This window comes from Carettochelys insculpta, chromosome 21 (assembly GCF_033958435.1).
Source record: "Carettochelys insculpta isolate YL-2023 chromosome 21, ASM3395843v1, whole genome shotgun sequence".
Classification (NCBI taxonomy): Eukaryota; Metazoa; Chordata; order Testudines; family Carettochelyidae; genus Carettochelys; species Carettochelys insculpta.
In genome coordinates, this window is record NC_134157.1 from 9,429,263 (window position 1) to 9,451,456 (window position 22,194).

General features: G+C 43.2%; 1 protein-coding gene across 1 annotated transcript in view; it reads right to left on the reverse strand.

Annotated features, from left to right (window-relative positions):
• Positions 1-22,194, reverse strand: part of CACNA1B (calcium voltage-gated channel subunit alpha1 B) — a 502,106-nt gene that overhangs the window by 201,713 nt on the left and 278,199 nt on the right. The window contains exons 10-12 of the mRNA XM_075015705.1: positions 17,869-17,925; positions 15,359-15,448; positions 10,394-10,603 (exon numbers count right to left, since the gene is read on the reverse strand). Of these exons, the coding sequence (XP_074871806.1) occupies positions 10,394-10,603; positions 15,359-15,448; positions 17,869-17,925 (357 nt within the window). The remainder of the gene's footprint in view (positions 1-10,393; positions 10,604-15,358; positions 15,449-17,868; positions 17,926-22,194) is intronic.

Genomic DNA, 22,194 nt, shown 5'->3' on the forward strand with positions numbered 1-22,194 from the left:
GCACCTCCATGGCACGGAGTTCCTCCTGCTGGTCGAAAACCCCTCGGCAGTGGGAGGGTAATAGTTTCAATACTCTTTCATGTACAGGGTAATGATTGCTGTGTACATGTATGGGAGGCAAACATTCAAGGTGCACAAAGGCAGTTTCTACTCTGCTGTGGGAGGTTAGGTGTGTGAGCTCTGAAAAATCCTGTCAACTCCTGTGCAAAGCACTTTGAGAACGAGGATTTTGGGGCTGTTCATAAAGGCTTCCCTTAACTCCACCCATAAAATTTTGCACCTGCACAACTACAAAGGCCTGTAAACGGCTCTTTCATACAGAGATTCCAAAGCCAGAGGGACCATTGTGATCACCTACTAGAGCACAGGCCATAAAACTTCATAGGCACTAGAACTAGGAGTACTGCTGCAACCTCTGGTTTGAAACGGTTTCTGTTTCTACCGGTTTATGGTTTGGTTTGATGGATCTCAGCACCCACACTACACAAATCAGTCCAGCACCTCTGCAAAACTCCCCCAAAATAATTCATCAAGCACATCTTTTAGAAAGACATCCAATCTTGGTTTACAAATTGTTATTAATGGAGAATCTGCCATGCCTGTTGGTAAATCCTTCGAATGGTTGAACCTGTCTAGAATGATGTGCAGTTACCCAGCTGGCACATGTGAGCAGAGAGATGTAATTGCACATATTGCAAGCACAAACCAGAAGTCTCTTGAAGAGAGGGTGACCATCCGTCCCATATTTGGGACGCCAAAAAGGCATCCTGACTTATTTTTTAAAAGGGACAAATTGTCCCGTATTTAGACACTCAGGAGCCAGGGGTGGAGGCGGGAGCACCCGCTGCTCCCCCGAGGCTCCAGGCAGGGAGCGCCTGCAGCCACTGCTTTCGCGGGGCTCCAGATGGGGAGAGCCCATGGCTGCCGCTTCCCTGGGGCTCAGGGGGTAGGGGGTGCCAGCTTCCCGGGGCTTGGTGCAGCCAAGAGGAGCCACCCCTCCCCGCCATATCTCCCTGTCCCGTATTTGGGACAGGGAGATATGGTCACCCTATACTTGAAGGCCGTATCTATACTGCCAATTGACTGCACTGCAACTTTCTCACTCAAGGGTGTGAAAAAACACCCCATAGCACATGAAGTTACAGGGCTGTAAAGCACCAATGGAAATGGGCTGCTAGCACTGGGAGCCAAGCTCTCACTGCTGTTAGGTGGGTACAAAGAGTGCTGGCAGAGCTCATTCCTACGTTGCTGCCATGGCCATACTTTCACTTTAAGCAAAGTGTAGACTGAACCTAAATCTCCTAAGATCTTCAGTTAAACCAGATGCCCTATAACTATGATCTTAAAATTATGATGGTCTTAAAATTACCATGAATATTGACAAGTGCTTATGTCACTTATGTGCCTAAGTTCCATTGGCTTTCAATGGCACTTAGTTATCACAGTGATTTAGATCACAAACACACTTAGGGTGCTTAGAATTCCAAGTCCCACTGAAACTTGATGGAACTTACGTGCTTACACAACATGGACAATTTTGAAAATGGGATTTAGATGCTCGTGCAACTTTTACCATATACAAAAATGGCATTTTCTTACTCAACATAACTGTACCTTGTGTAATTCCACAGAGACTTTAACAATCCACACCCCACCATCAACTTATGCCTCGATTACAACATGCAAGAGATACATTTCCTGGACACTACAGTACTAATCAAGGATGGCCTGACCAGTACCACACTGTACTGAAAACCTACTGATCGCTATACTTATCTACACCCTTCTAGTTTCCATCCTGCACACGTGACTAGATCCATTGTTTACAGTCAAGCTCTTAGGTACAATCACATTTGCTCTGATCCAACTGACAGAGACCAAAAACTACAAGAACTTTACCAAATATTCATAAACCTGAATTACGCACCAGGAGAAGTAAAAAAACAAATCGACAGGGCCAGACGCATACCCAGAAACCAGCTACTCTAAGATCAGCCCAAAAAAGCCAAGAACAGACCACTGGTCATCACTTACAGCCCCCAACTCAGACCACTGCAACGAATTATTAAAGACCTACAACCTATTCTTAATCAGGATGCCACACTCCAGAAGGCCCTGGGTGACATGCCTGTTGTCTCCTACAGACAACCTCCCAACCTCATGAGGATCCTTACTAACAGCCACAGTCTATACCCCAGGAATACCAGCCCTGGAACCTTTCCCTGCAACAAAGCCCACTGCCAGCTTTGTCCACATATCTTCTCTGGAAATACCATCACTGGACCTAACCAGGTTACTCACAGAATCACGGGCACTTTCTCATGCTCCTCTACTAACATCATATATGCCATCATGTGCCAACAATGCCCAGATGCTTTGTATATTGGACAGACTTCTAACTCCCTTAGACAAAGGGTCAACGGGCACAAAACAGACATCAAAACACTCCAGATCCACAAACCAGTTAGTCAACATTTTAATGGAATGGGGCATTCTGTCAATGACCTCAAGGTATGTGTGTTACTGAAAAGAAATTATCGCTCCTTTGTAGAAAGGGAAGTGGATGAACTGACATTTATATTCAAATTCGGAACATTAACACATGGTTTAAATCGTGATGTGAACTTTCTGAGTCACCATAGGGGCTCGTCTGCATACTTGACTCAATCTAATTCTTGATCTTCCCCCCCACCCCTCCACTCTCTGATTTGCTCACCTTGATTATCTTTTTCTGATTTGTCCTCCTTGCTTACTGTTTTTGGTTCTCTGTGTCTTAAATATTGAGTCTGTTCTGGTCTGGCTATGGTCTGAAGACGTGGGTCTGTCCCACGAAAGCTCACCTAATAAACTTTTTTGCTAGTCTTAAAGTGCTGCTTGACTGTTTTGTGTTTTGATAGTGTCCAGAGTGCTGACTTCACTACCAGATCTCAGCACTGTTTCTGTTAGCCTCGCAGAACCTGAGCAGTTTGGAGAGCGCAAACTGAATTCCATTCTGCCTCATGCATCAGCAACAAAACAGACAGGCAAGGTTTTGATTGGAAAGTTTGTAATACCTCTGATGATATAAGTATCAGAAAGAATTCAGCTGGATTTTTTCAAGTCCCAGATTGAAGTTGCAGGAGTCATAGTTACAGAAAGAAAGTACATTTTGCTTTCTAAATTGAGTAGGCAGGATCTGGAGCTCACTGAGAAAAAGTAACTATGGGACATTTTTTAAAAAATAATACCCAAAAGCAAAACCCTGCCAAAACAAAACATTCCACTGCACTCACAGTTCTCCTCCTGGGGAAAGGATGAAAGAAGAACAAAGCACATGCTTCACGGACGGCTGTGTTCAGATGCTATGGTGGTAAGTGCACTACAACATCAGATATAGTATATGGAACTCACATGTCATATTTACAGAGTCATTCTTCTGTCTATACCTGCCCTCCAAGCTTTGTGATTTCAACTCTCCTTAACTATTGGACAGAATTCCAGTTCTCTTTCAGAAGAACTCAGCCAGTCCGAAAGATGTTGCTCTCCAGGGAATGAGCTTAGTGAAATCCTTCTATTCCTTCACGGATATATGTTCCACCACATTCTATAAAACAGGCATAAGTCTTCCTATGAGGGGATAAGGCATAAAGCAGCCAATGGAGCAGCAGGCCAGTTCTGAGGTGGACTGAGGAATTTGCAGCCACATGCCTGTTCTACCTAACTCTAGACAAAGCTCTTGGTTTCTTGCTTTCAAGAGTACCAACTTTATGCAAAAAAGTTTTAGAATTGCTGCACTTCCTGAGTGGATCCAGGAAGTCACAACAGAGAAAATCTCTGACTCAGTGTGAGAATCTCTGTGTAGAGGTATATAATATCTAGCTATTTTATAGCAATCTTCCTAGGAGATCTCGAAGCACTTCATGAAGGAGGTAAGTATCACTATCACCATTTTAGAAGCACAGATCAGGACAGTGACTTGCCCAAAGTTACCCAGCGGGTCAATGGCAGAACCAGGAATAGCACCAAAGTCTAGCTGAGTCTCAGTGCAGAGTTCTGTCCACTAGACCACACGACCTCAGGCTCATACCTTTCTTGCATTCTATATTCATATACAGCAAAACTCAACTCAGATTACATTGATCAATCAAGGCTTTTCTTTCAGGTACATGGCAAGAAATGAAAGTAACAGATGTAAAAGTCAGAAACAACCAAGAAGATTGAATGTCTACTCCAGATCTGAAAGAAGACACCAAAATGTTCTTTCACGGCACCTGGATCCAGAAATCAAAGCTGGTAATGACTCACTGGTGACCAGCTGCTATCAGCATTGGCACCATATGCAGGCAGTAAAGGAAGGGTGGAAGGAAGGGTGCAGAGAAAGACGAAAGCACTTAACTCCTTGAGTACCAGAGAATGATTCAGAATTAATCAGAATGAATCAGCTTCTCTGGCTGACGGATCCAAAACAGGATTTCTTCTGACATGGCCCTGCCCATATAATTGAAAATGCAATTTCATTGTTTGGACCTCCTGGTATTCAGGCCCTAAATTTAATCTAATCTCCTTTAAACAGAAGCATTCTATAATTCAGTTTAAGGAGAAAATAGTTTGATACAAATAGTTTGATTTAATTTAAAATTTATGCTACTGGCAAAGGCTACACTGGTATCATTTTGACCTGTATGTCTGAGCTAGGTAGTTAGTGCCTTTTTTTGTCAATCACCAACAAATTAATTCCATTTCCGCACTGCCTGGAAGTCTGATGTCATTCAGTGCTGGAGTTGGGGAGGATACTCCAAGGTTTATTTGCTCTTCTCTGCGTGGAAACCTCTGACCAGAAAAAAAAAAAGCCTCAGGTCCAAACCTCTCTCTCTTCTTGAAGAGAGTGGGCTTGAAATAATCAGCAGACATAAATAACCATGCATGTTTCAGAAATCCAGTTGCAAATGCTGCATATTTATATCCAGAGGGAGCTGGGCTTCTACGTTAAAGGCAAATAAAATATCATCAATAAATTAATTGCATAATGCATTTGGTTAAGCACACTGTAGTGCACAAAGGAAAAGAGAGATGAGTTCCTGGACCATGATGACCCAAATAGCTTGATAGTTTTCTAGTTCCCAAAATATAATAATAGGAATAATAATTTGTTCATTTAAAAAAAAAAAACACTTCATTTTTAAAAGCTCATTGTGAGCCTTGGCGAATGTCAACCTCCACTCTAGGGAGCCAAAGAACAAGGAGGACCGCAGCAACACGAGAAACTCCTTGCCCACTGCTTGGCCAAACTTAACTAAAAAAGTGAAAAGACTGTTCTGTCTCTCAACTCCATCTGTTCCTCAATCTACTTTCACACATGAAGAGATTTTAAAGTCAGGGTGGACCACTGAGATCATCTTTTCTGACCTCCAGCATAACACAGGCCATTAGGCCATGTAGAACTTCTGTGTCAAGACCACAATTTCTAGTTGAGTCGTAGCATATCTTTTAGGCTAGTGCCACACAACAAAGTCATTTCAAGATAACTTTTCTGCTGTCTGCACTATGCAACATTGGGTGCATTATTTCAAAATTGGTAAACCTCATTGCAGGAGGAATGGTGCCTAATTTGAAATAGTTATTTTGAAATAGGTGCTGTTGAGGGCCATGGCTACACTGCCTCTCCCTTTCGGAAGGGGCATGTAAAGTGCCGCCGTTTGAAGATACAAATGAGGTGCTGATGTGAATATTCACTGACTCATTTGTATAATGATGGCCACATTTAGTTTGCTAATTTCAAACTAAAAATAGCCATGTAGCTGGGGTTTCTTCAAAAGGGTGCCCCAATTTCAAAATCACCCTTCTTCTTACTTTTGAAAGAGCCATGTCAACAATGCTTTTTTTCCTTTCAAAAGAAGCTCTTTCAAAAGAATATGCAAATGAGGTGCCAGATATGTAAAATTTTAATTTTCTCATTTGCATACTTCTTTTGATAGTTCAATGCTAGTGCAGGCACAGCCTATGTGGGCAGACTATGTATTTTGAAATAGCCAGGTGCTATTCTGAAATACATTTTTGTGCATCACAGCCCTATTTTGAAATAGCTTATTTCAAAATAAGGATGCTGCATAGATGTAGCCTTAAAAAGATATCCAGTGTTGATTTAAAGACTACAAATGAACAAAAATCCACCATATGCCTAGATAAGTTGTTCCAATGATTAATTACCCTCATGGAAAACACGTGTCTTTTTTCCACTCTGACTTTGCTTAGCATCTAGCTGTCATTATGCTTTTGTGTTAAGGAGTTGTCAGTGATCAGAAATCTCTTCTTGAAAATGCCAGAGACAGTAGCAATTAACACAAACACTGACAGTGGGTGGTTGCATGAAGGAAACCTGTTCACTTGGAGCTGCAGCCTGTTTCATCAAGTCCACCAAACAAAGGTCTGCACTTTGAAGAAGAGAACCTGAAGAGCAGAACCATAATATCTACAGCATTGTGCGACACAGATGAGGTTCTTCTACAGAGCAGAAAAACTGGAGATAACCTTGCTGTCATCCAGAAACATCCCAGAAGTCCAGATCTCATAACATCAGAATGGTCACACTGAGTCAGACCAATGGTCCATCTAGTCCAATATCTTGTCTTTCACCAGTGGCCAATGCAAGATTCTTAATAGAACAGCGTTTATCAAGTGATACATTCCCAGCCACCCAGTCCCAAGATCTCACAGTCAAAGTCTTAGGGATACCCAGAGCGTGGGGCTGAAGCCTTAACTATCTTGGCTAACAGCCACAGATGGACCCAATTCTTTTTTGAACCCATTTATACTTTTCACCTTTGCAACATGCCCTGGCAATGAGTTCCACAGATTGGGGTGTTGTGTGAAGGAGCAGTTTCTTATTTTTCTTTTATACCTACTGCCTTTTAATTTCATTGGGAGACCCCAATTCTTGTATTATATAAGGAGTAAACAACACATACATATTTATTTTCTCCTCACCAGTTATGATTTCCCCCTTACTCATCTCTTTCCCAATCTTAATAGTCCCAGAGGTTTTAATCTGGACTCCTATGGAAGATGTTCCATAACTTTAATCATTTTTGCTGTCCTTCTCTGTGCCTATTTTCTTTCTAACATTTTTGGAGATGGGGTGACCAAAACTGCATGCAGCATGCAAGAAGTAGCTGTACCATGAATTAATATAGCAGCACTGCCATATTTGCTGTTTTATTATCTGTCAAAGGGGTTCCTAACCTTCTTTTAGCTTTTTTCAATCTGCTGCCACTGCATATTGAGTCGGCTATTTTCAGATAGCTATCCACAGTTACTCCAAGATCTCTTTCTCGAGTGACAACAGCTAATTTATATCCCACCTTTTTATATGTCTAGTTGGGATTGTGTTTTCCAATGTGCATTAACATTGCATTTGTCAACACTGAATTTCTTCTGTCATTTTGTTGTTCAGTCACATCCTGGAGGGATTGATTGTTTCTCCAATGGACCATTGATTCAGGGATATTTGCTGCTACTCATTGAGAACCTGTGTCCAAAGAATTCAAGACCATAGATACTACTAAAAAAAAGTGAAACTGAACAAATACTTCTATTAATTTCTTAAAGCTCATACGGTTCCTGTTTCAAAGCAGTGGCGACAATAGGAAATGTCAAGCAGAGAAAGGTAATCAGAGTATTTCAATAAGAAACTGAAAAGAACAGGGTTAGAAAAAAAATCAATGCAGACCCAAAGGCTCTCACCATCTATTCATTAAGTACAATACATCGATAATGTAATAAAATGCTTCCCAGAGGGACAGGTATCACTGAATTAGAGGATGCCTGGGTAAGTTTCAAGGTCCTGCAGACCCTACCACACGACTTCTCTCACCGTTCTCCAGCCCTTAGCAGCTTACAAGATTCCTTTCAAGTTCAACTATAAGTACCCTCCCATGAAACAATATAATTAGAGGCATTTGCATTTCTCATATTCTACATCAGACCTCCTTATTTGATTCCTCACTGTGAATTAATCTAAAGGATGATTTTTAAAGCCTCTCACTGTTGTAGTAAAGGATTTTGTTCTGTGTTCCCAGAAGACATTTCAAATCTCCCCATTTTTTAGAGTCTCAGTCTGTGTCACTCTCACACTTCAATATAGCTTATCCACCCTTATCTAAAATACACATTTTAATTTAATTACTAGAGTACAAAAACTTGCTTCCAAAGTGTTCCTGTCCTTTCTGTGCATCCCTCCTCTCTTTCACCCCTCTGTTGAAGAAACCCCTTAAAAGGACAACATTTCTTTTCTTCCAGAGAGCTGGACAAATGAGTTTCCCTTTTACTTCTATTTGATGAACTAGTTTTAAGAGAATCCTCCATCAAAAGCAGTACCTTGCTAAGATATAAAATCCTGTGATATGCCTAAAATATTGGAAACACATTTTAACATAAATATAGTGAAAAGCCAATGTGTCTTGTTATAAAAACCACACAAAATAAATTAGCATTCCCTTTTCCTAAATGTAATTAACTTTGTTATGAACATGCTAAACTGCTCTGATTAAGTAATTTAAAATAATATCTTTGTTTCAGTGAGATGAAATGTGTAGTAATCTGGAATGATTACTTTATAAAGATTTAAGCGTATATTTAAAACAAAATCAGCTTAGAAATACCGATGAAAAATGTAAAATAGAGAAGGGCTGCATCATGTATTCCGTAAAATTTAATTTTATACTCAACGGGACAACTGACTTGCCCTTACTAAAAAGCTTTTGCAAATAAATCTCTGACAAACTTCAGGGTATATATAAAATCTGTGACTGACATTTTTATTCCCAAATTTAGTGTTTTTAATTAGGTACCTTCAGCATGTCCGATCTTCACAATCTGGCATGCAGTAGAAAATATTCTCCATTAGAAAGAAATTTAAGGACAGTTTTGTTTCGTTTTTCCCCCCCAAATGTCATCTGCTGCATTTGGGTCCAGGGATTTGGTGGGTGGGAAGAAAGAAGAGGGAAATCATATCTTTTACTTATTATGAAGCCAGAATCAGGACCCTACAACTTACCTTTTGGCCAGCTTTGACTCTGTGCTAGGTTTTAAAACTCATGATCTATTCAGTGTGTAACCAACTGACTTGAATTCTTTTTCAGATACACTGACAACACATTTCTGTTATTCCACCCCATAATAAACTGAATCCTCCCCAGCTTCTGAAAGAGAAACTGATGGTGGCCCAATTTCATTGTCACCGCATGGATAAATTTTCAGTTTATCCATACTGAAGTTATCAGGAGGGTTTGGCTCAAATCAAGCAACATTTATATGACCAAGGCTGCATCTACCATTGTAACAAAAACAGAGGAAGGGCATTGTGAAAGCAAGAATGTGATCAGCAAAGGAAGGGTTTAACCATCTAAAAGTCTAACTGCAGAAAGAGGATTCATTGGCTCTTCACTGCAAAATAAAAACAACATTACAGACTTTTAAAAAGCAAAAACACTGTAAGAGCCTTTTCACAGTACTGGATGCCCACACTAACGGCTAAAACAAATCCAGCATGGGTGGGTATATGGTACAATCACCCATCTGCTATGTGTTATCGCTTATATGTGCATGGGACATAGTGTCACAGGGTGATTCACTGAAGAGCACTATTATATTTCTCCTTATTGGCTGCACGAGGCTTATTACGGCAAGTTGTCTCCTGAAGAGCCACTTTCTGTACTACTGGACTGCTTTTTTGTTTTCTGTACAAGTGCATGTTCACAGGCGGTTTGCCATTAATTGGCACAATTGGACCGAATTAGTGCATTAGTGAATTGGTGCAGGAAATAATTTTTCTATGAAGGGGAACCGTACATAGCACATGGACTTACAGTGGGCTTTAGTACCTCTATTATCTTCATACATTTTAAAGTCAGAAGTTGCCTAGTGTATTGAGCACAGGGAAAAGCTGAGAATAAGCTATACGTCTTATTTTGAGCAGAGGGTTGGAATAGATGGCCTCCTGAGGTCTCTTTCAACCCTCACTTTCTATGGTAAGCTGGGTGGGGTTGAACCGTGAGGGTCTCTGAACAGTGGTATGGTAAGATGGCTCGAGGAATTTACATAATTGCTATGAGGAACCCAAGTAATTTCCGCCCCCCCCACAACTGACGAGCTCCCACCAAATCCTCCTGTGACGTTCACTAAGTTTTTTGCTGATCGAAAATGTGCCCCGGGATGTTTTTTTATAATGCACTGTCCACTTTCTCCATGTTTCTTGGAGCCACTTAGTAATTTATTTGTGAAACTCCTGGATGGGGCATAAAAAAGTTGCAAAAAGGCCTAGAGGCTGCAGGTTATTAATGGAAACGTGGGCCTAGTGCTCAGAGCTCTCAAAAGTGGGTGAAGCAACTAGACCATGACTCTGATCCTTGACACTTACACAAAGCATTGGTGAGCCCCTCTGGCTGGTCATAATGCACCATGGCGACACACAGAGTGTTCAGGGTGACAACACACAGGACTATCCAGTAGAAGCTTTGTGCTTTCACCATGCGCCGGATAAAGAACCGGAACATCTTCTCTTTCCTCCGGAAATACGAGGAGCTTTCATTCTTTCCACTCTTCAGACTGGCACGGGCAAATGGTGACCCTGGGCATTGGAGGACACAAGCAATCATCATTACACTAAACTCAGGAAAACACTGCGGGGGGGAGGAGGGAGAAACTTGAAATCACCACCACAAAGGGCCCAGATCCTCAAAAGTATGTAGACGTCTCACTGAAATGATTGAGGGTTTGGGGTCCAATTACCTTTAAGGACCCTATCTAAAAATGCAGTGAAGCATAAACTTGAACATATTTATAATGAACTGCAGAAGACATCAGTTTGCCCAGGCCATCCCAGCAGATTATTAAGGATTTGAAAAGAGCCAGATGGGGTGAGATGCTAAGCTTCCATTGCCTTTCAAAGTGAGTTAAACCACCCAGTCTCTTTAAATAACTTGAAAAATCCTAGCCTGGTCTCTTAAATCCTGAGTTCTGACTGGCCAGGTTAAAATCTATGGCAACATTGTACCTACTTGGTTATTTATTTGTGACACAAGTCTAACCTCCCCTCACCCCCATCAGGCAGCCTCAATGCTGGGGAGCTGGATGCAGGAACCCTGTGGGTCTACTGTGAGTCCCAGCAGGGTATGTTGATTTGCCTTGGGCAACCCCACTCTGGCAGTCAAGAATGCAGATGGGGAACGTAGGTGATTACTTCCCTGCTCCCCATCACTGCACGGGCCAGGGTGCAGGGTAGCAATGCTGAGCACCTGTTATCCTTCACAAAGGAGAATGCAGCCTCACAAAGGAGAATGCTGCCCACAACAGCCCAGGCACTATATGCCTGGGGAAGAGCCCCAGAGCCATCCCCTAGCTTGGCAGATTGAATCCCTTGAAGCTGGGGAGTGCTTTCAGTGCAGAAGCCAGTGTCTCCTCCTAATACTCTGCTCCAGTGCTTGTACCAAGGGGAAAGACTTCCCACACTCTGCCCTCACCACATGTGCCTACAAAGCACAGAACAGGATTTGATCTCCTATGCGGGTGTGCTGACTCACATTTCTTTTGCCTCTGACGGCTGCATTTCACATCCAGTTGGAAATGCTGACTAAGAGTCAGATGTTGATACAAACAGATGCTAGAAAGAAGAATTCTAGATAGATGTGTCCGTACTAGAAGGGTGGGTGCTGAAATAGAGCTTGTGTGCTACTAGCTCTGTTTGTTTTATTTTACTTCTCTATTGAAGAATTTCAGTTTACATCATCCATCAAGACAACAGAATTAACCGTGGGCTAAGAAGAATGCAGTGTTAGAGTTCTGATGTATTTCTGTAAATACAGACCTCTCAAGAACCCAGAGCTAACCTCTGCTGTCAAAGCTGCTCAGATCCACTCTGCTCTGTACTGATCTTTCACTCTGCTTACACCCCACCATTCTTGATATGCACACTGCTCAGAGATAAGAAAATTGCCAAATTCTGCATTCAGTTCTACTGGACAGAAGCTAGAGTAATGACACTGACATTATTCAGGTTAGTTTGGGTTTACCCTGATGAAAACCAGAGTGGTATTTGGCCCAATATGAGAATACAGATGTGCATCAGAGCAGAATTTTCCCTTTCCTTGGAAAACCATATCAGGTATTAGGCAGTCAGAGTACTGAACTGGCAGAGTATTCCAGTGCTAATTTCTTCCATTCCAGGATCTACTGTTCCAAGCACAAGGGAGCCAGAATCCACCACTTGGGTTTTATTGGTGCAGAAAGGAGGCAAAGAGAAGAGAGAAAACTAAAGTGCGGATTAAAAATGGTTTCAGAAAGAACACTGTGAATGATGTTTATTGTTACACAGCTTCCTAATGTGACTATAAGGTTCCTGGAGGCACTTATAATTGAATTACAAAGCAACTTGTTCAGGTAACAGCTGGCAAGAGGCTCATCAGTGCAACTATTGCACTGGTCAGCATATTCACATCACATTTTGTAATTATATTGTTAGTTCTTCAAGGGTCTTTAAGTCACATCCGAGAGATATGTTGCTATAGCATAAGGAAAATGTTAGAAAAAAAACCTCACTATATCCTCCCTTTGTACATAAACCCCAGTATGTTTTGATAATTTCTGCTCTGCAGAGCTCTGTGCATTTCAGAAAGTTAAAGTAGCACTTCCAGAGCTTGCAGCACTTTCCATTTTCTCATCTGTTTCTTTGTTTCTTCTCCTCTGCAGGTGCCGTCCTTTACCAAACAAACTCCTCCCAGCTGGGTGATACAGAAATGGAAGCCCTGCAGATATTCTCCTGACCATGCACTCAATAGACGGTTCTCAGTTCCACATCAGATTTTCTGTGAGTACAACTCTACCTGCTTCCTTCAGATCTGCTGAGCGAGATGGTAGATGCAGAGAATTGTGCATGTGGCACAAAGTCCTGGAGCCCCAGCAGATTTAAAAATGGATTAAAAGCTCCCTATGTGTTCTCATGGCAGTAAGAGATTGAGGTAGCAGGGCAGACCTCTTGTCACCCACACAGTAACCATCTCCCCCCACCCACACAATGATGTAGTGATTTCACCAGCAACAAAACGTTCCTACTAGTTTTAGCAGGTTTAGTGCATCTGCCTTGTGACTAATCTGGGCGGATTACTGGGGCATGATGGTGGGTTGCATAGTCACGCAAATGTGCTGTACAGCACTCATCTGGAATGATCAGCGGCTCATTTAAAAATGTTGGACTCTTTTTAGGGACTGTTTATGTAGCAAGTAGCTGCATAGCAAGCCATAGGGTGAATTTACAGCACGCCAGCTTGTTGAGCAGTAGCCTCTCACGTGGCCACTAGTGCAGTGAAAGGCTCACTGTGCATTCAATTAACTGTACTCCATGCTGCACTTCAGGACCTCCATTGCACTCGAGCAGCATCCAAATGTGCTCTGCATTCCCATCCCGATTTGCCACATGGCAACTTGCCTTGTTGACAAGCCCTTGGGCCACTAAGTGCCAAACTTCCAAAGAGTGGAGGGTGGGAGCGCACAATGCATGAGTATTTATATGCACACATGCACGCATACTTACACAAGTACCCATTTTGCTTCCATTTTCAATGGGCATCTCTGAAAGCTTGTGTTCTGCTGCTCCTTGGAGTCAATGGTAGCACGACAATGCATTGGAAGCTGGCTGAGAGCATCTGGTGCGTTATCAGACACAATCAGCAAAGTCCCTGATTTTCATTCAGGACATTTAGAAGGAAAAGAGCAAAATGACTTACCCTCACCAGAAAATAATCAGGTCATGTTTCCAGCTTGGCCTATAGTTCCACCTAGTCACTGCTGGCTGTGGAAATTTGCCATTCAAAAGCTCTCTCATTGGTGGTGCAGCAGAGTTGGCTGAGTTTGCAGCCCTCCAGCCACATCTCATCACTCCACCCTGTCCACCCTTGCGAGGTCTAACTGGGAATTAACTCTGGAAAGTTAACTCTTTGCAGGACAGTGAGCAGGGTTTCTGGACCCCATTACATCCCTGCTTCACATACTGCAAGAGGCTGTGGTCATAGTAGGGATTTGAGACAGGCACATAAGGGTACCCTGTGCACCTGATTTATCGAGGTGAGCAAGGGGTGAACATCTGTGCACAGCTCTCCCTCCACCTCTGGAGATCTGCAACAAGAAGCCTTCCTACGGTAAATGTTATCGAGTTAGCGGAGAACTTCAATCCAAGGCTTCCCTAAGATCTTCCAGAATACAAGCCTTTCTCTAAGGAACTCAGTCATGTGTCCAGCGCAGAACACTGTTCAATTTCTGGGCTTGAATCTTTGGCCATTCCCTTGCCTCCTCACAAAAGATGAGGCTACAGAGCATTTTAAGGCACAGCCTGACATAACAGGTGGTATATGCCTGGAGGAGCAGTGCCCAAGAAGGAGCCCCCAGAGTCATTGTGCCTGATGCCAGAATGACTTCTCCATGGGCTCTGGAAGGGAAAGGACTGGAACTGCATGTGGCTTTCAAGCAGCAGTGTAAAAGGGTGGAGGAGAGCTCCTGGTCCCTCTCCCATACCTTTGCACACTTGCGTTCTAGCAATTAAGTGCGGTCTGTTGAAACAAAGGAATAACACAGAGTGGCTACGTCTACACGTGAAGCCAACATCGAAATAGCTTATTTCGATGTAGCAACATCGAAACGTCTACACGTCCTCCAGGGCTGGCAACGTCGATGTTCAACTTCGACGTTGCGCGGCACCACATCGAAATAGGTGCTGCGAGGGTACGTCTACACGCCAAAGTAGCACACATCGAAATAAGGGTGCCAGGCACAGCTGCAGACAGGGTCACAGGGCAGACTCAACAGCAAGCCGCTCCCTTAAAGGGCCCCTCCCAGACACAGTTGCACTAAACAACACAAGATACACAGAGCCTACAACTGGTTGCAGACCCTGTGCCTGCAGCATGGATCCCCAGCTGCCGCAGCAGCAGCCAGAAGCCCTGGGCTAAGGGCTGCTGCCCACGGTGACCATAGAGCCCCGCAGGGGCTGGAGAGAGAGCATCTCTCAACCCTCCAGCTGATGGCCGCCATGGAGGACCCGGCAATTTCAACGTTGCGGGACGCGGATCGTCTACACGGTCCCTACTTCGACGTTGAACGTCGAAGTAGGGCACTATTCCGATCCCCTCATGAGGTTAGCGACTTCGACGTCTCGCTGCCTAACGTCGAAGTTAACTTCGAAATAGCGCCCGACACGTGTAGCCGCGACGGGCGCTATTTTGAAGTTAGTGCCGCTACTTCGAAGTAGCGTGCACGTGTAGACACAGCTAGTGTGACACAAAAGCACTTGGCCTGAGTTCTTAACAAAATCAGAAATCGCAAGACCACTACTCACCAACGGAGCAGATGTCAGTGAAATGGTCCTCTGCCTCTTCGGCATGAATCAGGTCATTTTTGCTCTTCTTTATTGTAGCTCTTTTCAACACTGCATGCAAATTTTTTAAAAAGGCATTATAAACACTCTGTAGTTGATTCTCTCTCCACCTCTCACTCTTCTTCCCAATGCCAGCTAAAAGCTGTCATTCATGGATAAACTGTAGCAAATTGATCAACCTACAGATTTGTGCTCAGGCCTCTGCTCACTTTGATGCTAGGGTCATTATTTATTTAACCTTCTAAATCTTGAAGGTTTGCCAGGTAGGACTTCTGTTCACCCACACTGTAGTGTAAGTGATGTGGAAAGACAGCGGGGAAGAAAAATATCTGGTAGCTTCTTAGAGCTTGGAGGCAGGGGATTTCCATCATTGTTCATTTCAGCATAGCTACTGTAGTGATGTTTATATTAAATAAAGACACATGCAGAGGAGAGATTTGGTTTGGTTAATTGAGCCACGACGTGATATGGGATGGATGTTCTGCTTTTCTGCAGCATGCACCATTTAAAAAAAAAATCTTCATTCACTATATTTCAGTACAGATCATCTGGCACCCTGCGTTACCCAACAGACAAGAAATACCATGCGTAAGCAAACAATATCACATGATGAATGTCTTTTAATAGCACCCACTCTACAACACCTTCTATCTGGGGACTCAAAACTCTTTGAAAACAAATAAGCCTGATCTTGTGACCCCTTTTGCAAGGAAGGTAAATATCACTTTCCTATTTTACAGATGAAGAAACTGAGGCCAAAGATTAACTGATATGCCAAGGCCACAGAACATATCAGTGGCAAAGCTGGGTACACAATGGAATTGCTGCCTTGCAAACTCTGCTCTGAGCCTTAGACCACCTGCCCTGGAACCTTGTGAACTATCAGAAAATATTTTGATACCATCTTGGTAACGGTTTAAAAACAATATAATGATTAAGCATGATTTGATACCAGCAGTAAGACACTCCATGGTGTGGTGATACAAACTGTCTGCTGCAGCCCTACAGGAAATCTGCTACTTGAGAACTGTCTTGAAGGTAATTGTGGTTAAGGGTAACATGAACAGAGGATCTTCACCTTACACAAGCTGGATGGTATGATTGTGTGCCACCTCCTCAGCATTAAAATCCTTCTTATAAATGATCACTTTAGAGATGGGCTCACTGCACCCCCACCCTGACTCACAAGTATCTGAACTTTGGAGGGTGAAGCGCTATAATCAGAACTGGGATCTGGACCCACATTTTGCATAGATCAACTTTTATACAGGCTGAACATATATCTTAGATACCAATATAATATCTGGGTCTGAAGTCTGGGGCCTTAGCCCATGTCTATTTTATGTACACAGCTCTCCTCTTGTAAAGCTATTCTTCCAGGCCTAGGCGTTCATTACAATGAGGAACCAACAACACCAGCTACAGCCAAGTGCTGTGCAAAGCTTCCCTCCCCCACCAAAGCCCTGGCAATGCACCTCATCCCTGACCTGCCATACCCCCTGCTTTTCCCTCCTGAGCTTCTTCTGAGTGCAGATCACCAACCACGCCAAAGCACACCAGATTTTGTGATCCTTTCGCATGGTGGACCAGTGGCCATATAGGATTCAGATAAATCCCAGCATACACCTTGTTCCTAGTGACCTGTCATACTCAGGATGTGAGGCTACAAGCAAAAAGCATCAACCCACTGAGCCACCTAACCCCCTGTTGATTTGCAATCCACTCACTGTTGTAGCTGCCGCTGCCAGTCTCCGTCCGTGCCGTGCCTTGCTGAACTGGCCCTTCAGAGGCGGCCCTCCCTAACAGTTAATGGGAGGAGAAACAAAAAAAGAGAAAGGGAAGGACAGGGAGGGAAGGGAAAAGGAGACGACACAGGAGGACGAAAGATGGTCAGAAAAGGGAGAGGGAAGAGTCTTTAACTGAACGGTTACTGTCTGTAACATCCTAAGAGCTTGGTGTCAGCAGTGGGGGGGGGAACACTCTCCATATTCTCACTGCACCTGCATCAGAAATCAATTCCTCAAAGTCTCCTGCTAACATTAGGCCCCTAGGAGTCATGAGACTAGATAGGATCACCACACCCTGCTATGTCTTACTGCTTAAAAGTTACAGGGGTCTTAGTCTCGGTGTCAAAGCCATTTGAAAATCTTGATTTGGAGCCCTGCCTCAATGCTACAGGTACACATATCCCTCCATGCTACCCAGAGGCTGGGGCGGGGTCTACGTAATTAGAAAGGGCATCTGGCAGATTCCCAGGGAGGCTCCCCATCCTAAAATGACATGTCTCATAGCTGCTGATTGTCCAGCTCAAACTCCAAAGAGGGAATATTAGCTAGATTTGCTCCCAAGGCTGGGGTCATACAAAGGTGTGATGCATCTACCTGCTAGGTCACAGTAAAAAACACAACAGCATACAGTGTGTAGACCTCTCATATACTTCAAGAAGGAAAGTACAAGGCAAACCAACCTACCGTCCAAAGGGGACTTCTCTTCGGCATTCTTGTCTTCTTCTGCCAGCATCACCTCCTCTGCGAAAGGGAAACATAAGAGCTCAACTCTGGATCAGTTGCATATTCATCATAAAGCTCACTTATGAGGAGGCCGTGGACGTGGACATATGCCATAACCTCAGCTCACCAAACTGCCCAACTAGACTGTGTCTTTAGACTCTGCATCAAGTCAGGGACAGCTCAGAGAGTCATGACTACTTCCCTGTGTCCCTCTTGTTCTGAGGATGGGGATGATAGAAAGGTTGCAGTTTGCTTCACCCCTCTCTCTAAGCCACCCCATCAGACATGTAAGAGGGCAGAGCATTAACTTTCAATACACTGCTCTACCCAGTCCCCATCCATGATTTGCACTGGAGGGTACTTGCTACTGTCCATGCCAAACCAGATACAAGATCTGCATAGGTGCAGACACATACTCGACACACTCATTCAATGCCAGGACTTTAGGCAATGATGCACTATTTGTAATTAATCTAAGTGAAATCATGGCTCCACTGAAGTCTATGGCAAAACACAAACAGACTTCAATGGTTCAAAGATTTCACTCAATGTACTGACAGTTAAAAATATATACTACACATGAAAAAAACTGGTATGCACTTTTAGTTTTCCATATTTATATGAACTTCTTCCAAAATTAACAGAGTCAGTTATGCTTTCCAGTCATGTGTGAACTTAGTATTGACTGACCCCAAAGAATGGAACCTGTTGTGTCTTTACTTCTGAGACAGTAGGGCAAATTCTATCGACATGAAACTTAACTATACAGTATTCTACAGCAACTTTCCTAAAGACCTGGTTGTACAGAGTTTTGGCTTATTGCTGCACAATCCTGAATTGCTGGAGGGGCGCATTTTTTTAAAGGACTGGTGAACGTGACTAGATGTTGACATTCTAAATTGTAATTTTTTCCACATTTTTTAGCATAATTGTTCACTTGGGTATAGTACAATATCTGTCAGAGTATCTCACAGAATCCTGCTTGAAAGGATGATTTAAATCATCTTAAATTTGGTTAAAGAAACAGACTAAACAGAAGAAAATCCTATTAGTTGAAAGAGATGTCTGCAGCGATTGATGTTAACAACCATCTTGAAATATCTTTATTAATTACAGGTTGAACCCATCTAGTCCGGCACCCTCAGGACCTGGCTGGTGGTGTCGAATGAGAGAATTTGCTAAACAGTGTGAGGCCAATATCATCTAGCAAATTACTAACACTCCCAATCCTTACCGGTCTCTTATAAAACATTTGGGATAAATTAGAGCGAAAAAGTAGCACAGAATACCGAGACCTGTAAACAAACTTTATGAGACTTCAGGAAACTCGGTCACACCCAGGATATGGGGTTGTCCAGCTAACTAAAATCATGCTGAATCACAGATGTTGCCAGACAAGAGTGCCAAGCTAGAAAGGTTCAACCTGTATGTGAAAGAGGTAGTGAATGTTGCTATGTTAATGAAAAGACACAAAACTGAAAGACAAAATAATACAAAGGAACAGACAGATTGGAAATACGGGCCAACAACAGCAAAATGAGATTCCACTTGGGAAAATGCAAATTAAGGCATCTCAATGCAAAAGAGTCAGGAGCACATTCAGGCAGCAGAAGACAGAACTCTAGGAAGCAATCGTGCTGACAGAAACTGGGAGTTATGTGGTGTGACAGCTTACAATACCAGAGCATGGCACTCACACTACAATGAGCAGGAAGAGAAAGGTTAAATGAAATGCCCCAAAGAGTGCTAATTCCAAGGGAAGAGAAACACACAAGAACTGGTGGTGAAGGGCTGTGGCTAGGAAATGGACTTGAAAGGAATTAAAATGCAAGAAGTGGCTTGATTTGCTCCCACTTGTACAACTTTCAGTCTCCAAAGCAAAAACATTTTCAAATGATATATGTCCTTGTAAGGTAAGAGAAGTGTCTTCAAAAGACACTTGAGGACTTAGGAATGTTTCTCTCTTTCCAGCAAGAAGTTCTAGCTCTTGGCTCCCTCAGAAATGCAGCACAACAGTCTAATAGTTGCTACAGCTCTAAAAAAAGGAGCAGAAAGCAGCAGCAGCAAGATCATTTGCCTGGATCAAATCAGTAATTCTTCAAAGCTCTTTGTTTTTATTCCTCTGAAGTACACAGTTTCTTATAAATTCCTTGCCACTTCTCTTTGAGCCAAAGAAAACAATACCCTTCCCCAGAATAGAGTGAGTGAAGCTGAAGGTTCCCAACAAAACAACTTTCCCTAGTTTCAAGCTAGAAACCGGAGACTTGGCATTAATTTGCTGAGGAAGTGGCATTTGATAAGAGATCTGTGTTTGTGGGCCTAGAGCTGTAAATGACAAGGTGCATCAGCAGATTGTTACATTTCAATGGTGGGTAGCAATTACCCTTCTACAGAGTATTTTAAAAAATCCCGTGGGCTTCATTCTTTAGTCTCTGCAGTCTTTAAACCAGGTTAAAGGTGACTCTATCTTAACAGATATTCTCAACCAGGAGTTATGTGCTGGAAGCAGGAGTTACAAGGTAAAGGTTTTTGGCACTCAGGAGGTCGGACTAGTTGATCAGAATGTTTCCATTAGGTCTTAAAACTCTATAAAAATTTTCCTTCCATCCCAGTTTTACCCTGTATATCTCTGCTAACCTGACTGGAATCAACCACTGTTTCCTGTAATCTGAGAGCTTGGGTGGCTGCCCAGGAGAGAGCCAAGTACTGCCCAGCTGATTAGCGGAGCTCCCATAGTGGGCAGCCTGTGCTTCTATTGGTGGCGCACGTCTTGGTGAACAAAACAAAACTTATCCTGTCTATGGATGGGAAAACTGGTCACAACTGATTTACACAACATGAAAGAAGAATCAGACCCTGTATGTTGGGTTCCTTCTCTCATGTCCACATCCAGGCCCTTCTTTTGTAGTGCCCCCCACAATATATGGAAGACATCTGAAATCTGTCTGCCTAGCAACTCTCTCTCCTCATCCACATCCTGTCTAAACCTCCTAAAAGCTAATGTCCTGGGTTGCCTATACAAAATGAGTTAATGTGTTAAAAATATAACTCCGCCTCCACAAAACTGTGAGGAAGCCACCAAGACTGGAACATTCTCCCTCCTCCTCCCTGCATGGCATTGACCTCACTTGGATCACATGGCAATGAAAGCTGTGTGCTTACTGGGGCAAAACTAATTCATCAAGGGCTGTAACAAGCCTTCTTCATTGAAGGTGTCTTGCCCAGGGTGATCCATGCACTTATAACTTCCAGCTCTGAATAATGTACCTCATTGTATCTCAAAAATGGAGCCTGACACCATGGAAAAACTCCAACTGGTTTCAATTGGTGTAACCCATCTGCTTAAGAGCATGAGGTACCACAAGTACATCACTCCAGGGTTCTGCTCTCTGAACTGGCTCTCCCAATGAAAAGAGATTCCAGTTTAAGGTCTCTGCCCTCATATTCAAAGCCTTCCATGGAACTGGTCTCTAATTGGTAGACGTTTTACTCGAGTCATGAAATTATCAGCTAGTTTGGGGAGACTCACAAGGCCAGGAAACAGAACTTTGACAGAGTTTAGAATTGCGGCTGGCACCAAAGCCCATCTCCTGGCAACTTAATAGCTATGTCTACAGTAGAGGGTTTTGTCAACAAAACTCAAAGAGCTGCTACACACAAAACGTGTTTTGTCAACAGTCTGTGGACAAAATTCGGCACTTCCGCCAACAGCATTCTGCCTGTCCATGATGAGGCACGTTGCCTTTGCTGACAGTTTCTGTTGATAGAAAAAGCCATGCATATGCTCTGAGGTGCCACCTGTCAACAGAAGAGGATGTGATCCTTTGTGGATGCCTGTGTGGACATGATCTGTTGATGGACGATTTGCCAGAAGATTCTTCCTACAGTAACTGCTGTCAACAGATTGCTGAAGCGTAGAAGTAGACAATAAATGCAGCTGGCCTGTAGTAGGCTACCTGATTGGTTATGCTTCCTAATTAATTGAAAGGGTCAGCAAACCAGTTCCTATGCACAACTACAGTTCAGTGATTGCTCAAAATGTGTGTCCACAGCTGTGATAAATCTTGCTCCTGCCCTGTCTTGCCTATCTTCATACCAAGAGCACCCAGTCATGAACCTTACCTCCAATTCCTGTCTTCTGACTCTAGCTGTGAGTGATCCTGGCACCAAACTCCAATTCCTTCACTTCCATCTCCTGCTCTAACCATTGGTCATGACTCTGTACCAACCCCCAGGCACAACCACCCATACCCCAGTTACACACAGACAGCAGTTGAATTTACACTC